The sequence below is a fragment of the Eleutherodactylus coqui genome, chromosome 8, assembly GCF_035609145.1.
Source record: "Eleutherodactylus coqui strain aEleCoq1 chromosome 8, aEleCoq1.hap1, whole genome shotgun sequence".
In the NCBI taxonomy this organism is placed as follows: Eukaryota; Metazoa; Chordata; class Amphibia; order Anura; family Eleutherodactylidae; genus Eleutherodactylus; species Eleutherodactylus coqui.
In genome coordinates this window covers 73,544,522-73,565,378 of record NC_089844.1, presented here as the reverse complement: position 1 = coordinate 73,565,378, position 20,857 = coordinate 73,544,522, and the positions used below count along the sequence as shown (strand labels likewise).

General features: G+C 40.1%; 1 protein-coding gene across 1 annotated transcript in view; it reads right to left on the bottom strand.

The window, feature by feature from the left end:
• Positions 1–20,857, bottom strand: part of LOC136577882 (dynein axonemal heavy chain 11-like) — a 386,682-nt gene that overhangs the window by 78,239 nt on the left and 287,586 nt on the right. Inside the window, exons 56-59 of the mRNA XM_066577801.1 lie at positions 10,067–10,240; positions 9,147–9,382; positions 8,023–8,145; positions 1,347–1,551 (exon numbers count right to left, since the gene is read on the bottom strand). Coding sequence (XP_066433898.1) covers positions 1,347–1,551; positions 8,023–8,145; positions 9,147–9,382; positions 10,067–10,240 — 738 coding nt within the window. The remainder of the gene's footprint in view (positions 1–1,346; positions 1,552–8,022; positions 8,146–9,146; positions 9,383–10,066; positions 10,241–20,857) is intronic.

Below are 20,857 nucleotides of genomic sequence, written 5' to 3'. Positions count from 1 at the left end.
AGTGCATTGGTAGTGTTACACTACAAATGCACTTTACATGCTCTGTGATTGGCTAGTGATGCTCATGTGATCTGTGCTAGGCAATCAGAGAGCTTTGAACAGTGTGTATTGGGTAGATAGAACATTTCAGTGACCATCTTGGACTGATGAAAACAGGATCCCAAACCAATGGATCAGAGGGACATCAGCATACAAGAACGACAACAGGTAATATACCTCCCTTTTTAAAACGAAAGGGTCGCAGTAAGTTAAATCATGTTATCTTTTGAACTCCCACAATGCTCTGGGTCCAGGGCCACTAGTCAAATTGTCAATGCGAAGGCTCCTTCATGTGCCTTTTGGATATCTGCTTGCCCTGACATCTCTTTTTAACAAAAGAGGGGCAGATGCAGTTGCTGAATGTTTCCCTTTCTCCTTTCTTCCACGATCCAATCCTCCCATTCATATAATCAGACAAGAATGAGACATTTATCAGCAAATCTCAATAAATTAAGCTAGCTCTACCAATAGTCTAATAGTATTCCAACAACTTAAAATTGCCCCCCAATCACCTTTTACTTCCTGGTTACTTCTGGCCAGGACCTGTGACTGCTGCAGCCAATCCCTGGCCACAGCAGTGACCTTTCTAGCCAGTAATTGGTTGCAGGAATCACAAGTACAAAGTGATTGTAGAGCAATTTTACGTTGTCGGAAAACCCCTTTGTAATATTAAGGAAATCCTTAATAGATATCTTGAGTACTGCATCTAAGAAACATAAGCCCCAACAATAACACTTACTCTAGATTCTTTGCTACTTGGGCCTTTTGGATTCTGTTCTGTTCCTCCCAATGACTAAATACTTGGCTCCCTAATGGTGTTATACCTTCTTAACTATACAACCTTACCAGTCCATATGATTTAAGTTAAACAATCACAGGGGCTCTTCCGCCATCATGCATGATGGAATTATTTGCTTTCCTCTTCTTTCTTACCCTTCCCTCCCTAATTTTGCCCATTCTACTTCTAGTTTTAACCTTCTTCTTAAGTTTTGTCCATATAGTCGGTGTCCTATACCAATTGCTGAGTATGGAATGTTCTTTTGGTTATGTAAAATAAAGTAAAGAACTCATACTGCATTATACGGATGTAAAATATTTCAGGATGTTTACTGTAAATTGCTTTCATGACAACTAATTGCTCAGCTTTGAACATGTAGCTTTTCAATAAAACACTTTTGAATTATAAGAAATACAGACCCAAATTGACACACCAGAGAAATGTATAAATATATATGTTTAGAAAATATGTTTAAAGTAAAATGATATCAGGAAGAAGTGTATCACTGTCAATTCGAGAAAACTGTTACCTTGAAATGTTCTAGGTCGGGTCTATCTAGATTCACCACATCAGCTAGCAGTTGGTCTTCTAAACCATCTCTTGTTACAGTGAAGTTGATTAGCGTTGTCTGGGCCTGTATTTCCGGTTTGTAATGGGGATTTGCGAGCTTTGTGTGAAGAATAAGTCTAAATTTTGGATGGAATTTACATTCTTTATCCCCGATTCGGATGTATCTGCAAATTATGAACATAAAATTATATTAAAACTGTAGTCTATAGGGATCTTTTCTGAAGAGTCAGCAGCAGGCTTCTCGGGAGCAAACTGAAATAGGGTGCTGCATTCTTATGCATTGGCTAATTAAAAAAAAGGCTATGTCCAACCTCACAAATAATTTTTGCTATTGTCTACATGCATTTAAATTGAAAAATAAAACAACTCTGCAAATAGTCTTAATTACAAATCTCATACAGATTTGTGCTACAGTTCCTATTTAGACCTATGTGTACACATAGTAACAGACTGCAAACAAACCCTATGAAGTCTGATTTACAATAGCAATTATATTGTCATTCAGCTTTCCCTGACTCGAGGAAGGTTTACTGTGATGAGCTATGGAAGAGTAAGGAGCCCATATGCTGTTCTTTCACGGGAACTCTCTGCTATTTATGTCTGCCCCTGCACAAATAGTAGTGGTGACTGCAGACAGACGGAAGCTTATTAATAAAATGTATATCTATTTTAAAGGGGCGCTAACTGTTCAGGCAAATTATGCTCATCTAATAGCCTGTGTCTCTCTCATCAATCTCGTAATATACTTAAAATTATTTTTTCCTTCTAGCACTGTGATTCAAGGCTGCTACAGGGGGTCTCCCTTCCAGCTCTGCAAACCACTATCTGTTGTTAGGTAGTGCGTTTCAGTAGGTAATGAGATGCTGGGACATTTCATTTTCTAAGCTATGGAAGAGGGGCTATCTTTACTGGCTCCTGTGCACTCACAGGCTGAAAGATCTGCAGATACTGTGGGCAATCTCCACATTCGCTGCCACTCCTGCTGTTGTAGCATGTGCGTGTGCACACATTACTTTGGGTTTACTAATCAATTTGACAGAATGTCTCTGAATACCCAACTCCTACAATTATCCTGGGAGAGTGGAGGGGTGGGCATTCAAATACTGCCTCCCTGCTGATTGGGAAGTGAGGGAAAGGAAGTACAGAATGGTGAGCTACTGGCAGAATGCTAGGCTTGATACATGCCCTATGCCTGAAAATGCAATGCATTCAGATCACCTGAAAATCAAAATTTATAAACATGAAACATTGCAAACAGCGAGTAAGGAGAACTTGTTATATTTTAGAAAGCTCAATGAAAACTTAGGCATGCTTTGGGGAAAGCAGGACATCTGGAGCTTTGTAGCAGGAAAATATATGCACAAAAATTAATCAGCTCAGAATTTTGGACCTACTTAGATTTAAAAAAAACTAACAAGTATACAACCAGGAGGGTGAGCTTTTATCTCCTCTTTTATAACTGTGTGACAGGAGCTGTGTGATTATCATTAGTAACTGTGACAAAAAAAGTGACTGTGTCCCCATCTAGGCAGTTTCCGTGGTAGGGATCAGCATTACACAAACTGAAAATTTGACTAGAAGATGACTACATAACCCCAAGCAGAACAGAGCTGTTTAGAATTGAGAACACAACACCATCTGAGGAAAAAGAGGCCAGAAGTTTCAGACAGAAAGAAATAACTAACCAAGGTAACACTAGCCTCTTCTATATACTTGAGCGATAGCTACATCATGAATAAAAAAAATCACCAGAGTGACTCTTTAACCCCTTAAGAACATGGCCTATTTTGGCGTTGAGGACCAAACGATTTTTTGTATTTTTTCATCTCCATTTTTTAAAAATCATAACTTTTTTATTTTTCCGTCGACGCGGCCGTATAAGAGCTTGTTTTTTGCGTGGCGAACTGTAGTTTTTATTGGTACCATTTTTGGGTACATAGACTACATTGTAAAACTTTTATAATTTTTTTTATGATCGTAGGGAGAGAAAATGCATCAATTCTGCCATAGATTTTTTTTTTTTAAAGCGTTAATTATGCAGCATAAATGACACACTACATTTTTTTCTGTGGGACGGTACGGTTACAATGATACCAAAATTCTTATTTTTTTTTAGGTTTTTCCACTTTTCCACAATAAAAACCCTTTTTTTGGAAAATATTTTTTTTTTCTAAACTCACTGCATTCAAAGTCCAATAACTTTTTTATTTTTCCATGGACGGAGCTCTCTGAGGGCTTATTTTTTGCGAGACAAGCCGTAGTTTTTATTGCTACCATTTTGGAGTACACACTTTTTAAAATCACTTTTACTGCGTTTTTTGGGAGGCAAAATGCTAAAAATTTGCGGTAGGGAAGGGATTAACAGCGGGAGGGGGGGGGGGGGCGCGCATCTCCGATGCCCCCCGCTGTCGCAGCGGGACGCTGGTTACTAGTGACAGCTGGCTCCCGCTGCGGGATAGCGCGAGATCTGCTATGATCTCGCGCTATCCCTATGATGTAAGGGTACGTCATTTTGCGGGAAGTACCCCGCTCCCATGATGTACCCCTACGTCATGGGGAGGAAAGGGGTTAATAAAGTTTAGCAGTTGAACTATTTTTCTTTAAGACATTTGATAATGAAAAACATATATGTTAATTGCAGGGAAATGTTCAGCCATGTGCTTACATGTTTCCATTGACTGTAATGTAAAAAAAACAAGTACATGTTTAAATAATTTTTTGTGGGACAGAAAATCATGGTGTCCTGCGCTTTTCTAGCCCACAAAAAAAGAATGTACACAAACATAAGGGAGGTCAAACGTAGTCAAAAGCATGCACTTTGGAACTACATTGTATCAACTATAGTTGATGGGTGCATCAAGCAATACATTGTGTAACTTTTGGTTTATTAATACATATACACTTGACAGATGGTAAAATCCTAATGTGAACAGCCCCTGTCCATTATATCATATAATCTATGATCAAACTCGATATCTACCTACAGCTGCTATAAGAAAACATGCAGTGTATCTGTGGATGGGTTGGCAGAGCCCAGGGAATGAAAGAAATCATATCATTTTCAGAGTGCTTAAAAGAGCAATTCCTCTAATGCCAATATATTCGGTAGTACCGATGGACGTATCTATATTATTTACAATTGATCCTTAATGGAACTTTAATTTATCTTTAGAAATACTTTTTTCTTTTTCTTAAGGGTTTTGTATACACGGCAGATTCTGCAAGCTTCCTTCTCACCTCTGTCTGCCAAAGTGTTTGTTTTGAAGTCAACAGTCATTGAAATTCAGAATGACAACCAAAGTGTTATAAGTAGTAGTCATTTTCTGAGTCACAACGCTCCATGAAATCACTCCTTGAATCAAATACCCCCAAGAGAGTGAGAAATTAAACATACCTTTCAGAGTAGTGTTGAACTGTGCAAGTGCGTTCAGCTGGATCAATACTCAGCATGTAGAGGACTCTGCTACAGTTATGAACTGGGGGTGTCTGATAGGGCATTTGTGCAAGGAAGCCAATATTTTGGAAAATATAGCAAAAAAAAAAATGCAATGCTAACACGGCCACCGTAACACACACAGATACATGTATCTTCCCATAGCAGGTAATTAAGGAGACGACTGCCTGGGTTACCAGCAATGTGCTATCAAAATAAATTACTGTAATTGATAAGCATAATTAGACATTGGGAATAATGAAGTGACCCTAATCAGAGATGAAATGCTGATTATTTGAAATAAAAACACCATGTATAGGCTGCAAACAGCGCCTGATGGAATCTTCCATGATATAATTAGAAGAAAAATACATTTACAGTGATTAGAGAGGTTGCAGATCCTGGCGGACAAGGAGATTGACAGCTTATATGTAGCACATTAGCCCGCATTAAGATGCTTAAGATAATATTTATGGAAGTTTGGAGCTCGAAGATTTATTCTGCAGGATATTTCTATCATTGATAGGGCTGGAATTTTATGCGAAAGTAGATCGTACAGATGTATTTTCCCTTAGCTTGAGGTGACGTTATTTCACGGTGTGCCGTACTATCAGCGTGGTTTATTTACACTTTGACCTGCCTTACAATTCATTTGGTTGCCTTAAGAAAAGTGAACAATAGCTTTTTAATGGGTTAAGTTTTGTTTCACATCTGAAACTAGGGATTCCGCTTTCCTGCTCCGTTCGTGGAGTAGGGATGGGGAATCCCTGCGGCTGAACAGTTCCATCTGTGGACGGAACCGAACACCGCTGGGCGGACTCCATTGACTATAGTGGGGTCAGCCCACTTTCCGCTCAGCTGCCTGGTTTTGAGACGGAAGAAAAAGCGCTGCATGCAAACCTTTTTCTTCCAGTATTTGCAGCCGGAACGTTGAAGGAATCTCTGGCTGGAGATTCCAACGCAGATGTAAAATCGGGGTAAGATAACTTTCTGTGCCACGCTAACCTAATTAAAGTAAAATTTGCTTCATCTGCATATTGGGTGATATATAGAATTACCATGTTGAGGGCCAGCTGATTCTCAGGCCGATTTCTGTTATTAAAGGGGTTGTTTTTAACCCCATAAAATAATTATGATTTTGTGATCAGAAGAAGTAGGCTGATGTTGAAAAACTGTACACAGACACACAGATAGATTGTGCATTGTAGCAGATAAAAGAGGCTCATGCAAATAATTAGTAAATTTGTGGTAATCAAAACAGAAATCTAGTGTTTCTAGTGTATCATAAAAAAGTGTTTTCTGAGGATTATAAAGTAATTCTTCAAGGAGTACCTATGCTTTTCCGCACAGATCATGTTAAGGCTCATTTAGGCTATGTTCAATGGGGTCCGTAGGAGGCCGATGATAACGGGCTATGCACCGTGGTTTCTATTAAAAACATAAAACCATGATGCAAGTATGAGCAGAGCCTTACAATGGCCAACAGTTTTTTAGGATTGTTAGGTCCTGTACGATCTAAAGGATTATAAACCAATATGAATTTAAAAAATAAATTGTTTATAGTTGATCTCGATTGATGGTGACATCAAGAGGACCACGGTTAAGCAGCAATACTGCCACCCACTTAACAGGAACATGGAGTTTCTTTCTTGCTGTGAGGGTCGTCCCGATGGAAATGACCATGCAAGACTTTTCAAACCACTGCTCATTCATTCAGTATAATGATACAGGTCCAACCTAAATAGTCTGCAGTGGTGTGACTAAGTGCTCTGCTTAGTAGAGTCTTTAGGCTTCCAGGTCTTCCTCACCCACCTCATGGGGGTTGGATTTGGGTCAAAAGAGCCCCCTTGTCATGTCCACAGAGCGACCGCAAACCACTGAGCAGACGGGAAGACCGAGGACCAGGAGGGTGCCAGAGAACAAGCCAAGGGTCAGTACTGAGTAGTTAGAGGAAAACACCAAAGCCAAGGAAGTACAGGATACAAAGTCAGGCACACAGAGCAGGATCAGACCTGGGAGGACAACAAGACACAACAAGCAGAAATCCAAAATCAAGAGTCCAAAACAGGCCGGGTCATAAACACAGGTAGACAAGCAGGATAATTCACACCAGAGCACACTGACTAGCAGCAATATTAACTAGACCAGAGGTCTGAAACAACAAAGCAATATAGCTAGGTAGGTTAGCAAAGGGTATACTGCTGATTAACTGAAGGCAATGAGCAGAATAAACCCGTACTAATGTGAAAGTGCAGCGCATGATATTGGATTGTGTGAAAAGTTTTCAAGGGACATAAACAACAATATTATAAATATTTAGAAGTTCATTTTCTTAATATAACTTTATGTAATCCTTCTGATCTGATCTGTATATCACACTTTAATCAAATTGACCCCTCATGCATACTCTTCCTTTTTAGGATACAGTATATACTTATTTACTCTAGTAGTTTTTTCTCTTTATGCTAACAGATAATTGGCTTGTTATGTGACCTCCCATTCACTTCTATGCAACAGTCAATATCATTGGTCACAGCCATCGATGACGCTCCAGCATTCTGAATCTTAAAGGAGAGACATGACAGCATCCAAGGTCGATCCATAGATCCTGGTTCCAAGTGACTATGCATAGGTTGCCCCACTATTGAAGTGCTCTGGATTGTGCTGCGGGCACAGTGTTTGCTCCAGCCTTCAGAGTCATTCAAAGATAAATACCCTTGTTAGGCTTGTTTATACCCCCAAAAAATGTTCATGAAAAATTGCTCAAGGTGAGAAATCTCATTCGAATGAATATTTTGTAATATAACATTACACAAATGTAGGAAGCAATAGGTACATGTTCAACCAGTGCTCACTGCCATTCGCAATGCTATTTTAGAGCCCATTGAGAATACTGTGACCTACTCAAGGTTAAAAGAAACTGATATATTAATCAAATGGGACTTGCCTACTTCAGCATGTTCAACAACATGCATCATTCTCCCTTAAGGATGTATTAGTTACATTAATCCCATCATAAATAGAAGTGCATTTGCTAATTACCCATGAGAATGCAGGTCATCTATGATCCACTCACTGTGGCTAATCTGCTTCATATGTATCTACAAACTTCTGTCATGGATGTGATTGTGAGACAATGACCCCCATAAAGACACAAATTTTATGTAGACATATTAGTGGTTTATAAGAAAATTATTATTACCTTCCTCTTTTAAGTGTATGTCGTCCAAGTAATGGGTCAATCACAGGGTCAATAGATTCTTCCAAGATTTCTATCACAACTGGGTCACCAGTCACAACTGCTTGTTCTATGATATCCACATAGCTGTAGAAGACATTAAACCAAAAATATCATTCTAAACTATTTATTAAAAAGCTACTGGAACTTTTACTATTGATTATCTATTTTCAGGATCAATAGTTGATTAGCAGGAGTCTGCCTCTCAGGATCCCTGATGGACAGCTGTTTATCCGCCCTCTGTCAGTGCTGGAATACGAGAGTGCTGTCAACACTGCAATGGCCCATGGTTGGTAGTGCAGACACAGCTCCCACTGAATTCTGCTGCTGATCCACTATTGATGACCTATCCTGAGGACATTAGGAGGTAGGGCCCAGGCTGAACTTTGCACCAGGACCCATGAGTTTTTAGCTATGCCGCTGCTGGGTGAGAGCTTAATGTGTAAGAGTAGTGATTTCCAGAGTATGGAGGACATGTGGGAGAAATCATGGAAACAGTTGTGCCAGGAGCAGAGATTAGGAGAGCAGAGAAGGTCTTGTAAAGACCAGAGACTACATATGCAGAGGCATTGAAAAATTTGGTCAGAGATATATGGAAGGGGCAGGTTGTGGACAGCCTTCTAAGCTATTGTTGATGTTTCAAAGAGAATTCACTTTGCAATGGGCAGCCCATGAAGGGATTGGCAGAGAGAAAAAGCAGAGGAATAATGAGGGATAGTTGATTAGCCAGGCAGCAGAGTTGAGGATGGATTTTTAGGGGTGCAAGAGTGTTGGATGGGACGCCACAGAGGAGGATGTTAAAGTAATTTAGAAGGAAGATGATGAGTGCAATGCTCTAGCATTTTTGTTGACTTGAGTTTAAGGAAGGGTCATATCCGAGAGATATTTTTGAGTTGCGATGGCAGAAGGTAGTGAGGGTTTGTATGTAGGGTTTACAGACAGGGCAAAATCAAAGGTTACCCTAATTCAGTGAACTTGTAGGACTAGGTAAAGTATAGATCTATAAGAACAGAGCACAACATACATTTAGGTTTGAATGTGAATTCTTATTCATTTTCTTTATTGAATGTTATATAGGATGTTATTACCCTTTCTGGCCTAGATGAATGACTTTCAGCCTGGACCCATATCTGCTTTTAATCCACTTGATGCCTTGAAGTTGGGGGTCAATCATTAGTGGCCATCGTTCACAGTTTGACATTATAGTACCATTCTGAATAGACATTTTATCGCTAGGCAGTCCCTCGTTGTTCCATTCTGCAATAGTTGCATCATCAGTCAACATACATATGGGATCAAGACCTTCTGTCATTGGAATAGGAACCTAAAAACAGGCAATAGATTAAATGAGCATAAATGGTTTGTAACCATCAACTAAACATGCATAGCCCCCTATCAAAGATCTCATGAAGGAAGCTGAGAAAGCACCACTGTAATTGAAAACATCAATGTACTGATAAATCAATTTTGAGTTTCTAGTTAAAATGTTCCTTCCGAATCAAAATCTAAAAGTATAGAACATATAATATTTCTTGTTCCTGATCTTTGAGAAAGTTGATGTAAGGCAAACACTCTAACTGCTATATGAGAACAAGCCGACACTTGGTTTGGAATTATGAGAATTAAGGTAACCATGCAGTTTTTTGTCTTCCTCTGGATCAACATTGCAGGATAATGGGCCCTAACTGGATGGGTGACCCATGTATTTTCATCTTAAACTATGCTTCTATGCTAAATGAGGTAAGTGTTGGCCAAACACATAGGGTTGGCAGACTACCTAATGTACATGGGGGTCTACCGTTATTTCCACTATGGCACATGTTGGAGGGAAAATGAATCAAGCATGTTGTTTCAAAGCATTATGAACATTAGGTGTAACACTGTAGGGACCTGCATAGAATAGTTTTATTTTTAGTATAGCAGCTTTAATATTTTTCATTCATGTCATATTCCTAGACAATCTAATTAAGCAATTTAGAAAATGCGCCACAACAAAACACATCCTCACTTTCTGAGTTCGTAAGTACGGCATCCACAAATGTTCTACAAGTTCATGACGATACTTCTTGGAGAATGAACCAGCATAAGAGATAAAGGCAGCTGTGAGCAGGACATCTCCGCACAGTGTTTGCTCTTGCTTACGGTATAAAGCAACCGACTGAGCCCATCGGACCTTTTCTGACTGCAAACAAAAATAGTGTATTGTTAATTAACTAATAAAATAAACAGCACCCCTGCCCACAGGTTGTTTGTGGTGTTACAGCTCAGCCCCATTCACTTCCATGGAGCTGCAAAACACCATTCACAAACTATGAACAGGTGTGACGCTTTGTTTGAAAGAATGCAGCCATACTTTTCCAACCCTGTAGAACCCTACAACCACTGGACCTGTCTTATGTATAAATGCTTGGTGAAGTTTGGTAAACTAGTTCTATGAAGTGTATATAAAGATTTCTAAAAAATTTAGCAAACAAACAAAACTCACCCTTTAAATAGAGTAATGTGGGGATTTGTCACAATGATTGCCATGCTTGCTTTGGCTCATGGGACTTTTTGCTGAAGGCAATATTTATTTCTGGTCTTTCCTCCAGATTATCTACTTTTATTTCTAGTTGAAAAGGTATACTAATATGTTGAAGGGGTTTTCTGGGACTTTTACTATTCATGACTTATCAACAGGATAGGTCATCAATAGTTAATTGGTGGGGGTCTGCCGCTCAAAATCCCTGCTAATCAGCTGACCACCTGGCCCATTGTCAGTGTGGACAGTGCTAGAAGCAGGTAGCGCTGTCAACATTGCAGTGGCCCAGTTTGGTACTATAGGCACAGCTCCCATCAAATTCAATGGGAGCTGTGCTTATTGTACAAAACCGCTCTAATGCAGGCCAGACAGTGGGTCGTGTGATCAGCAAGGATCCTGAGTAGCAGACCCCAATCAACTATTGATGACCGATCCTTTGGATAGATCATCAATAGTAAAAGTTCCAGAGAACCTCTTTATATAGCTTCCTATGAAATTTGGCCATTTTGGTGTTTTTTTATGTTTGTGATATAAAAAGCAGAAAAAACTCAGCTAAGACCGATGTCTACCCATCTGAGCAGAATTTACTGATTGTTGATCTCTACTAAATGACCTTGTCTTTTATCTGTATTCACTGCTTGCTGCAGAATATCCAGCAGCCGTCGTCGATATTGCACTTACCGCCTGGAATTTCTAAACTGGTTTACTGGAAATGAAATTGCACAAACATGTGCACACAAAAATGAAGAAAATAATGGGGAACATCATTTTAAAAAGGGAGCACAGTTTATCACGATGACTCATAGTGCATGATACACATGGAAGAGTTTGTGGAAAACTAGACAAACATCTCTACTTACTGAACCTCCTGGCTATTGTATCTATACACCAGTTGTTATACTTTGGAGGGTTTCTCTGTGATACCCTGTGAGAGGACCTGGCTGTTGCAGTATGAAGAACTGGGTGGGTCTTTGGTAACTGTGGTGCTTGTGACCAATTACTTTCACCAGCTGTAGAAGCCAAGGAATTCTCGAATGCGTGAGGGCACATTTACTAAGACCAGCATTTCTCACCAAGGTCTTAATGAAATGTATGCTGTTAGAAAATGTTCCGAATGTGTAAAGAGACACAAACCTCTTACACATATGGCAAACCTTGGGCTGTCCTTGCCCCACAATCTGTAGTCTACAACAACTAATAGCTAGCATAAATTTCTGCTATAGTTTCTGGTGTAGAATACAGTAAACCAGATGTACTGTGTGCTGCCCCACCCCTATCGCCAAGTCTCACTCAGTGTTCTAAAAAGTGGCGAGGATGGTATAAAAATTTTAAAAAGTTGCAAAATAACCATGTGCAAAAATGTGTGACTTTTTTCGCCACAAGCTGTTGGAAGCTGCTTATTGAATCTCCCCAATAAAACTAAATAGATGACTGCAAGGCATGTTAAACTGCGCACAGATGGAGTTTAGGAATGTTTTCATGCGCAATATATTTGGAAAAAATCTGCAGATTTTGTGGCAGTTTTTCATGAGGCATTTTTTTTAACCAAAGTCTGCAATAAATTCAAAGGGAATGGGAAATACAGAGGAAGGTCTTACAGTACACTTCTCCTTCCTGCTGGACCCATTTCTGGCCTTGGCTTAAAAAACTGCATCAAGACTACAGTTGAATGTGTGAAACCAACCTAACGGTGTCTTCACACTTGCCAATTTTTTTTGGTGGGCAGTGGAAAATCCACAGCGAATATACAGCAAATCCACAGTGGGCAAATCCGCCCCTAAATAGTGTGCATTTTGTTGGGGATTGGGTGACTGTTTCAATCTTTGTATTTCACAGATTGAAATCCTCAGTATGCTAGATCTGCTGTGGATTTAGAATCAGCAGTTGGTTAAATACGCTGCGGATTCTGTGCAGAAATTTTCTGACCCACGTGGGTGATATATTTTAAATATCATCCATGTACTGTAAATACTGTGGAAATTCTGTAGAAATCCACTGCAGAAATTCTGCAGCATTTACTGAGTGTGTGAAGGTAGGCCAAGGTCGGCCTCAGACGGGTGTATGCGTATTTGCACACACCTTAGCGTAGCGTTTCTGTGGGATGCGCTATGATTTTTTGTGCACACATTGTCGTATTTTACAGTACTTTTTGCGATCGGAAGGCATGTTGATTTGCATACAGAAAACCTAGATGCATCGATTAAAATGGCTAATTAGTCTTAATGAGTTCCAGATGTGTTCTTTTCCTGTGCAGTTACACAGTGTTTCACGCATCTCCTTGCATATTGCGCATGCATTTGGGGACCTTTTATGGAGACCTTTGGTACGCAAATACGTAGAAGAATAGAACATGTTCTATTTTTCTTTTTTGTGCAACCAAAATGCATGAAAAATACAGAAATGTGAACAAACTTATGAAAATCAATGGATTCTTTTTTCTGTGTATTGCATGCACAAATACACCCATGTGAAGCCGGCCTAAGGGTCTATTTACACGATCAGATACATTTTTTGCTGTGATTCTGCCACAACTTTGGCTGCAAAATTACTGAAATACTTGATTGTAACACTTAGGGTGGCTGCACATATTTGCGCAGTGAACGAGTGCTTTTTGCGTCCATGCCTGCGCGTATTTGCACAGGCACCGCTTGTTCATACAGGCAGGCGTAAATCACCTCCACCCCGATTTAAAAGGCTAATTAAACTTACGAAGTGCTGGTGTATGTGCAGTGTTTTGTGCATACCCCCGCATACATCTGTGCCCCCATAGACCCCTGTGGGTACCTTTTGGTGTGCAAATGTCCACAAAAATAGAGCACGGAACTTTTTTCTTGCAAGCAAAATGTGCGCACAAAAAAAAGAACCATGAGAATAAAACCATTAAAATCAGTGGGCTCTATTCGCTGGGTATTGCGCATGTGAAAGTTGCCTGTGCAAATAAGCCCGTGTGCGGCCGCCCTAAGCCTTGTCACTAACTGAAGCTGCTCCCAGATAGTGACAGGCACCTAGTAAGAGTACATTAGTGGTCATATTATGGTTATTGCTGTGATCTTTGCACAACCCCAGTGAAAATTAGAGCAAAAACTGCAGGACTTTGCTGCGATATTGCAAAAATCAACTAGAAATTGTAATGTGTAACTGCTCATTTACTACAGCTTCAGACTTCTGATGGTATTGCAGGGGAAGACCGTGGAATTACAACGTGCCTACAGTATAAATCTGCGGGTTATATAGGAATTCTATAATTATTAAAGAAGGGTATTCTAGGTTAAAAACAATGATATTCCAGGATGCTGTAAGGCTGTAGGTTCTCTGTTTGGATTCTGCTAGTCTAATGATGGTGGCGGTAGTTCGTATAATAAGGTGTTGTGCTCTTCTTTGGGTATAGGAGGATATGGGATATAATCATTACTAATTAGCTAGATGCAGAGTTTCTATGTTGTTTATTATTTCCTGTAGAAAACGTATCTGTGTAGCGTTACAGCTTCGCATAACAAGGGAGCAATGATCCAACAAATAACTAGTAGAATGTAACAATGTTTCCTACCTGACACATCAATTACCAGATCCCTATGATCTATGGCCTGACAAGCAAGCACCTTGAAGAAGCAGCTTTGTCTTGAGCGATGCAGTGCAGCCTAGGTCTGAAGGCGGAGTTGGAAGAGTCAGACTATTTACGAACTATTTAATGTCAAGGTAAAATCTTTTGTCTAAATGTTAGTAATTAAACTGGCCAGTATTTATGGTTTTTAGGAATTCTTATTTTGTAAATGCTTATAATACGTATATAGAGAAATGCAAACTTTCCTCAGGGCTCAAAGCAGGATCATGGGATTCTAGGAACAGTAATAGTATAACCTCTGCTTCTGTATCCATCTTATCCCTAATAATCGAATATTTTGTTAAAGCCAGCAAATATTGACTGTTATTTCTCTGTAGTCTTAGAGTCTACCTTACTTTGGATAATGATTATTGTGGAAAGTGGGAGTGTCCTGGCGCCACTGGGGATTAGACACTGGTGCAGGTCTGGTGTGGCATTAACACCAGACCATGTAGTGCACTTGTTGTCACATGCACAGAGTCATAATGCGGTGGATGCCAAGGGAGAAACATCTCCCGTCTGTTGTTGGACTGTCTATAGTCTCAGCCTATCAGGGGATCACTTAAGATATTTATTCTGGTTCCTCTTTGCAGATGATGCCGGTAATACATTTGGATACCGATCCTGCTCAGTGGTTAGGTGTATTTTCTTAAGTGCTACTGACTGTTTCTTTTTGTGCTTTCCTTTTGCGGACTTTGGACTTCAGATCATAGACAGATCTCTGTCCACTACTGTCTATTGTCACTCTTGAACCCGGACCTCAGTTTGTTTGTGTGTCTTTCAGTTTCACCCTGTCCACATATTTTCCCTCTCCTATATAATACAACTAGGGACTTACTGGGAAGCAATTTAGGTTCCAACTGTAGGGTTGCCCTTTTCAGGGTAGACACTCCATGGCAGGTCCATCAGTACAGATCAAGGGAAAGATTCTAGCCTCTAGCCAATTTCTACCACCATCAGTTGTGTTGTCTCGCATGTCTAGCGACCCAGAAACCCCATATTTTTCACGTCTTTCAGCCTGTGCCTGCCCTCTCTCGGAATCAGCTGCATGAGATGTCCTGACTTCATCTCACATAAAATGTGGCAACCAAAAGGAGTCACATGTTTTAGACCATTGTGATATGTTGTATTAAAAGAGTTTCCTCTATCAAACTGATGGGGTTTTGATCATTGGGTGCCCAACAGTCAACAAAAGAAAGGGGTCCTAGGTTTAGATTCTCATTGATCACATATTGCACCTTAACGCCATTCAATTTAATTGATCTAATTTGTAGTACTCATGGATATGGTCAGAGCTGCAGTATGTTGGGTATTGCAGTAAAGTAGCCTTCTTACTGAAACATGGCAACTATAGTGTTTTCCTGAAATTTCTGAGCTCTAAGGGCTGCTTCACATGAGTGTTTTATTGCGACTATTTTGCCACAATAAAACGCTGGCCGAAAATTCTGACAATCTGAAGCATTGGATTCCAATACACTTGTTCAGATGGACGATTTTTTGGTTTGGCTGGAAAAGATACTGCACATGGTGCACATTCCGGTCAGCTGCTTTTACGCTGACTGAAAAGATAGGTCTGGACCTATCTTTTGCTGCAATACACCGATCTGTCCCATAGACTCCTATGGGAGCCTATTAGAGCTGCCGGAAAAGGGAGGTGGGGGGGAGTTAAGCAGCAGCTCTGCTAAACTCCCTCTCCACCCCTTGCCGGATGCCAGCAAAGGGAGGGGGCGGGAGTTTAACACACTAACTCCCGCCTCACCCCCTCCCTTTACCGTCAAGGGGCGGAAAGTTGGAGGGTAGGTTTAATCGCCATGCGGCCTCGACGTGGGCGGCTGAAAATTGAGCGTCCGTGTGAAGGAGCCCTTATGCCTTCCTTTTGTTGGGCCATCAAAGTGTGATCAATAGGGATTCGACCCCTGCGATCCCCCCAATTAGCAGACTATAGGGGCTCTGTGGTGCTAGGAGTCTAATCCTCACTGAGCACATATTGATGGCCTATCCTGGAAATGCCTATGATAGCTTACAATGGGTGCTTTGTGTGTGCATTGCTTTATAGATGCCTTTATAAATAAATTGTGTATTCAACTAAACATACTGTATGCATTTCATAAAAAATAACTGTCTAGACCTATGTCTCCTGCATACAATAATAAACAATTCTGAATCAATCTAGAAGAAATGAAATAATGTAGGTATAAATCAACTACATGACAAAATAGCAAGAACACTAATACCATTGATACGATCATGTGAAATCCCTTTATTTACCAGCATTTTATTATTAACAATATACATTAATCTCAGCCATATATATGAGATGTTGTGATTAGATTTTATAATGGAGCCTATTCTACACAACTGTGAAAAGGTAGAATAAATGTTACCTTCAAAAGATTCCATAGAAACTGTACAACCTGAATGTAGCTTTAAAATAATAATTTCTATGTTCTCATTAAGTATTGAAAACACTTGTGTTAGCAGTAAACATCTATGTACTGTATCTGCCTGAAGCATGGGAGATTTTCAGACTAGAAATCTATTATGCTGACATATTAATATCACATTATATCACAGTATGTACTACAACCACGGGGTAAGTAAAAATCAATTAATTTATGGAGAATCTTCTGTAATCATTGCATAGAAAAAATGTCTAGTGGATGTTCAGTAATCCAAGCACACTATAATCTATGTAAATTTATAAAACATAGGTGCATGCTCTCACCATTTACTATGGACAGGCATAACTCTGAGCCGCAAGGTGCAGTCAGATGCCTAGTGCAAGTTGAGGGTGATTAATGAGTGGAACAGGTTACCACGGGAGGTGGTGAGTTCTCCTGCAATGGAAGTGTTGAAACAAAAGCTGGACAAATATCTGTCTGGGATGATTTAGTGAATCCTGGACTGAGCGAGGGGTTGGACCAGATGACCCTGGAGGTCCCTTCCAACTCTACTATTCTATAATGTCAGTCATGTGGTTGTAATTGAACCTTCTCACAAATTTCTGCTATGCAACTTTGTGTTTTCAAGCCCAATTTGTTAAGGAAAATAATGTGTTGAATGGTTGGAGCAAATCTGTGGTACTAAGCTGCAACTATTTGTGTCCAATGTATCAAGACTGCATTGAAAAGAGCAGATGTGGCAAAAACATATGAAATAAAAAAAAATAATATATAATAATGGGTAGAGTAAAGATCAAAAAGTGCTGAATTTAAAGAAAGACGTTACTGGTTTTGTTTTGGAACTCACCATCCCCTACCAATACCCTAATGGCAGCAGTGATCACCTTAAAGAGCACCAGAGGTTTGAATAAGTTGTCTAAAATACACCAGGTTCTCCTTACCCTCTCATTTGCTGTGGTTTGCACCCTGTTTCATGTTTTTAAGTTCTCATTTTCAGATGGTCTTCCCCATTTCCTGCTGCTCTGCTTTTTGCTATTCACTTTTTTGGGGGGGGGGATGTAGTAACTCCAGCATTCTGCAAGCATTTCCCTGTCCTGTACTTCCTTTCCCTCACTTCCATTGATGCTTTGCTCTGTTCTGTTTCTGGTCCAGTCAGACACAGAGCAGTATTTGAATGTCCATCCCTCTGCTCATAGGCGTACCTTGAAGCTTCTGGGTCCCAATGCAAAATCTGAAGCTATAATGCTTTATTCATAGTACTGGGCTCTCTATATGAAGAGGAGAGGCTTTATGGGCCCCCTAGGGCTCCTGGGCCCGGGTGCAACCGCATTCCCTATAGTAACGCCACTGCCTCTGCTATTCCAAGATGAATGTAGGAGATGGGCATTCGTTGATATCCTGGCCAAATAGTTAGTAAACTCAATACAACATGCACACACTCATAATATAAAAGCAGGAGAGACAGAGATTGTGGATTGCAGACACCGTATAAACAGATCTATCAGTGTTACGGAGTGGGAATGTGGATCCACTGGACTAACCAACCAGGCCTAGACAGGTCCTGGTGTGGTTGGCAGCTGACTCCTCAGATAGGAGGATTGATGCCGGGAAAGGAGTGACTGACCCATGGATGCAGAGGGAATGCAAAGCCCCTACCTTCCAGCAAGGCGATCACCCTGATAAGGGCAGTCCTGCGCTAGAACCTCGGATCTAACTATCCCTGATGAGGTAGTAAACTCAGGGACTGGCAGTAGACAGAGGAGCACACAGATGCAGGAAAGGACAGGGGCAAACTATAGACAGAAATGGGAACTAACAAAAAACAAACAAACACAGATGCAGAGCTCAGACAGCATAAATAGAATCCGGACACAAACTCAGGAATACAACAGAACTCAGAGGGCAGGGCAGAACTAAGACAGCACAGACAGAACTTAAATACAGAAATACAGACATAACTAAGACAGAAGAAGATGACCAAGGAAAGCTGAGTGTAAGAACACACACCAACACACAACAATTCTGAGGCCCAGAGGAAGTGCCACAGATCACCTTAAATAGAATAGTAACACCTATTTAACCCCACAGGTGAGCTGAGAGCCAGAGAGCTGGTTAACCTTCTCAGTACTGGATGAAAGCAGACAGAGAGAGCAGAGGGACGCTTGCAGCTGCCTGGAACTGCACGAGGGCAGCAGACAAGAGTAGCGACCTTACAATCTGCCTGTTAGTGCAATGAGCAGCCTGTGAAGATAGCCTCTTTCCCATAGCTGAGAAAACATCTCATTGTCCTAGTAAGTACAAAAGCTAAATACCTAACAACAGGCAATGGATTGCAGAGGGCATAGAAGGTAGACCCTAATGGCAGCCACTTTAAACTTGATTTTGAGTAGCAAAACAACAAAAATTGTTAATGAAAGTATATTATAGGATTGATGAGATACATGCTGGCTATTACATGAGCATAAGTTGTCTGAAAAGTTTGTGCCCTTAAATACATTAAGACGTTTAGGCAATGCACCCAAGAATTAGGGTGACCATAAACTCCTTAAGGACCAGGCGTGGTAAATATATATACAGCACTTAGTCCTGGACGTTAATCCCCACTGATAGCAAAAATACAGCAGAAGATTAAAGCCTCTGCTCCTACAATCAAGCAAGAGCAGGTAGAGTTCTCAGCTGTTATTCACAGCTGAGAACCCGGAGGACAAGGGAGAAGCAGTTTTTACCAAATTCTGCCTTCTCCTTTCCCAGGTACATAGTGCTCAATGAGCGCTATGTACTGAAAAGTGAAAGTGGAAGTATTTCTTCCACTATGTGACCCGACAAGCATGTGACCGCCGGATGCCCCTTGTTACAGCAGACCTGCAAGATCCTAGAAGACCCTGATAAGCTCTGCCAGTGACCATTGTCACTACAGGGGGATATTTTTTCCCTGTATCTGGGGCTCCTATGGATGCCCCAGCTACAGTGAAAAAGTGTATAATAAAAAAAAAACGTCACCGCATGCAACCTGTAATCCAAAACTACACAAATTATATAACAAAACGTTCGAAACAAAATGAGTAACCCATTCCCATACTTTACTTTAGCATAAATATACTAATTTAAAAAAAAAAGGAAAAAAAAACAGCAACTATAAATCCTAACAAAAAAAACATTTTTTTAAAGCCGTTTACTCTCAAAAAACTAAAAATACGGAAGAAAAGGCAGTGAAAAAAGCCATTAAAAAAATCACCCTATATATCATGGGGGAAAAATAGCAGCAAAAATAATTTTGATAGCTGAAGGAAAAAAATAGGGCAGTAAAACCACCACATGGGTAAAATCCCTTAAAAGTGTCTGGTCCTTAAGGTACAAAACAGCCTGGTCCTTAAGGGGTTAAAAATGTCACAGAATTACAATATAAAGATTCATGTGAAATGTAAAGGAAACATGAAAAACCATGCAAGAATTAAAAATAAAAGGCAGACTAAATGGATGTACAAGGTCATCAGGATTCTTTTTTTCTCTTTTCAATGCCATACGGAAATACAGATTCATCAAATTATAAAGAAAATCTATTTATTTAGTATATGGTGCGGATGAGTAATGGAGTTAGTTCTATACATATTCATTGCCCTTTCTGTATCATTGTACAGTGAGTGTAGCAACTTGGTGATGCAAGAAAAACTTTTGAATCCCATGAAGGAAAGACAACATACCACTGACATTCTGCCATCTGCCAAAGCGAGGACCTAGTTAGGGGGGGCTGGTGGAGCATATGACCTAGATGTTGGGTTGTAGGCTGGCACCAACATGTCGCTCTGATTTAATTAGGGTATTTAGGGACGGGCTTAGGACAGCAAATATATTCTTCTTCTTGGGTGAGTGAAAGCCTGGTTACAACTCTGTAATGCAGTGACATCATTATAGATTAACTCACTTTAATCAGGCCCAGTAGATTATTCGGTTCCTCCTAAATAAATCTATAAGAGTATTCTAGAGCAAATCTTTTATGAGCTATTTTCAGTTATCTTTAAAAGAAAGAAAAATAGCTCCTGTGTGACTGCTAGGCTTGCAAATATCAACTTTGCCGATTTGATTTCCCAATGCCGGCTGCACCTTACAAGTACTCTAATCAAACCTAAAGCAATAAATAAAACCGCAGAGAAACTGTTTAGCATTGGGTTTGTCTGCAATTGCTTCCCTATTTATTTGCTTATGTAATTTAAATTCAATCACATCTTGTTACTATAGAACAACACACCGAATAGCAGTCAAGCATAGAAGGGCAAG